Raw genomic sequence first — 2,494 nt, 5'->3', positions numbered from 1 at the left:
GCTAAGGAATTAGCTATGGATAGGAGCGCTTGAAGATTAGCAATTAACGTACCTGAACCGTGACCTTTGTTACTTTTTGTTTAACCCCTAACTCTTCCTTTGTCTTATACCCTTTTTGTGTTTCTTATTCTTGTTTTCTGTGGATTTCATCTCTAGCCTACCCCAACTTGCTTGGGACAAAAGGCTAAGTTGTTGTTATACCATTTTTGTGTTTCTTATTCTTATTTTCTGTGAGTTTCATCTCTAGCCTACCCCAACTTGCTTGGGACAAAAGGCTAAGTTGTTGTTGTTGTTGTTCAATTGCCACATCACACATAGATGATATGGTTGATAACGTAGATGGTGATGTTGGTGTGTCCGGTGACGTGGCCAATGATGTGTATGCTGACTAAATGATGACATTGCATTCGCGGCGCATTTAATAACTGCCCATTTTAGAAGTTAGTGGGCCTATTTTAGAAGTGGGCCACTAAGTTGGGCCATATTTTCCAGCCCACTGTACTTGAGCAAACCCACTGTACATAGCCTAGAAAAAATTCAGCCCACCAAATTTAGTAAGTCTTTCAACCCATTTAGCATAATAGTCATTTCAGCCAAAAAACAGCCCATTACCATAATTACAACATCAAATCAGATACAATATCTCAAGTTTACATTCAGAAGCACATCAAAATAGCATATTACATACATATTTTGATCTTGCATTAAAAGCAATGGACCATGGCACATAAGCCAATCCAGCAGTGGAAACAAGGCATGCCCTCCCTTGGACCTTGTAAGTTGTCATCAATAAACTGCAACAACCAAAATAGAATATGCATCAACACCAATATACAAGTACTCTAGCTGCAGTGAAAAGAGAACTAAAAAAGGTAGCATAGAAGACGAGCTAACTAGACACTGTTTTTGAACTGACAGGAGAACTACAAAAACTAATAATGCCAACACCAACGGATAACTAGACACTGTTTTTGAACTGACAGGAGAACTACAAAAACTAATAATGCCAACACCAACGGAACCACTTTGAGCTGGGGGCTGACGCCACAACCCCTCAGCATGAACAAAACCATATAAAAAGTGGTAAGCATCTGCATGTGATGTCAAATGGAGGTGTAGGTTGGCAGCATAACAAACTGGAGTATTGCCATAAGCCCATAACGATCATAGCAATGATAAACTGCAATGCTATTACCCGAGGAGATCACTGCAGAATTGTAAAGAAAGTCACCTACCATCAATCGGCAAACAACAGATGCGGATGTGTGCACCTCTTTGCAGATGCTCTGCAGATTAAATTGTAAAAAAAAACAGATTAGAAATGCATTACTTAAACAAGCAATTAGATTCTGTTAATTTTATGACATATTTAGCAAAGGCAGTTAAACTTCATGGATTTAATTTGGAGTCAATTCAAGGCATCAGGCATCAACTCAGATTTGGAGTCCTAGAGATTCGAATATATGTAATACGTAAAATGAGTGTAGGACATGGATTCGCATCACAGTAAAATCAGGTCCGAGATTGCCAAATGGACAAATTAAATCTGATAAAGAAATCAAGGAGAGGGAGAGAGAGGAATAGGAAGATAGAGAGCAACGTTAAGGGCAACCTGAGGAGCGACAGCAAGAGCTGCGACCGTGCTGCACTCGCAGCGGCACGCAGGCACGACCTCCTGAACCTTGCAGCTGTCGTGGCCGGGACAGATCAGGGAGGGCTCAGCGACGAGGAGAGCACACGCCCAGGGCACCGAAGCCCACGAGCTGTCGTGGCCGCCGCGCAGCCAGTTCCGAGCCGAGATCCTTCCGGCCGCGACGCGCGGAGCTGGTTTACCACTCACCCTGGGAGGCGCAACGTACGACTGCGAGCAGCAGCTCCAGCCCGTCCGGCGTGGAGCCCGCTGCAAGGGACCCGCTGCGGACTTGAGGGAAGCATCTCGCAGAACTAAGGAGGGGTGGCCGGGAGGGAGAGAGGGATACGGAAGGGGACGAGGCGGGGAGCGGGCGCAAAGGATGGAGGTCGAGGAGTGGAGACACGCAGCCGCGAGGACGTGGATCTCGGAGCGGAGATGGGCGAGGAGGGTGTGCCGGCGTGGAGCGGGGGAGGGAGAGGGAGACGAGGTATGGGGGCTGCGACGCAGAGGAGGAGGTGCAGGGCTCGGCGGAAAGGTCGGTGGAAGGAGACTGCGGGTGTAGGGTTTCGACCAGACGGTGTATTTATTTGATGTGTTGATCATCTCAGCCGTCAATTCGAGCCAACGGCTAAAAGTTATGCGCTGTTATGGGCTAAAGGAGTTAGACGGACCAAAATCGAGCTTGTCTCGGCAGACTTGAATGTTTATTATTTTTTATTTTCTTTTTCTATTTTAAAGCATATTGTGAAGTAACTTGCAAAATTATAAATCTAGCATACACCAACATATTTTTAAAATGTAATAGACTATGTCTAAGTTGTAGTGTAAGAGTTTCAAGAATTTTTGAATAGATATGGTATT

The 2,494-nt window shown here is 45.1% G+C and overlaps 1 protein-coding gene across 1 annotated transcript; it reads right to left on the bottom strand.

The window, feature by feature from the left end:
* Positions 1–552: 552 nt before the first annotated feature.
* Positions 553–2,236, bottom strand: LOC112880976. The gene is made up of 3 exons (XM_025945698.1): positions 1,613–2,236; positions 1,236–1,286; positions 553–794 (listed from the first exon to the last, which is right to left on the bottom strand). The coding sequence occupies exons 1-3, from the start codon at positions 2,234–2,236 to the stop codon at positions 705–707; spliced, it is 765 nt and encodes a 254-aa protein (XP_025801483.1). The 3' UTR covers positions 553–704.
* Positions 2,237–2,494: the final 258 nt, after the last annotated feature.

The sequence above is a fragment of the Panicum hallii genome, chromosome 2 (assembly GCF_002211085.1).
Source record: "Panicum hallii strain FIL2 chromosome 2, PHallii_v3.1, whole genome shotgun sequence".
In the NCBI taxonomy this organism is placed as follows: domain Eukaryota; kingdom Viridiplantae; phylum Streptophyta; class Magnoliopsida; order Poales; family Poaceae; genus Panicum; species Panicum hallii.
Note: the sequence above shows the minus strand (reverse complement) of the source record. Positions and strands in the feature narration are given on the sequence as shown.

Bases quoted from the DNA above. Each gene is read 5' to 3' on its own strand.
- LOC112880976 (XM_025945698.1), bottom strand. From the start codon at position 2,236: ATGATCAACACATCAAATAAATACACCGTCTGGTCGAAACCCTACACC. The intron at 1,287-1,612 runs GTTGCCCTTAAC...TTTAATCTGCAG, and splicing joins CTCTTGCTGTCGCTCCTCAG to AGCATCTGCAAAGAGGTGCA. The intron at 795-1,235 runs GTAGGTGACTTT...TGGTTGTTGCAG, and splicing joins CTGTTGTTTGCCGATTGATG to TTTATTGATGACAACTTACA.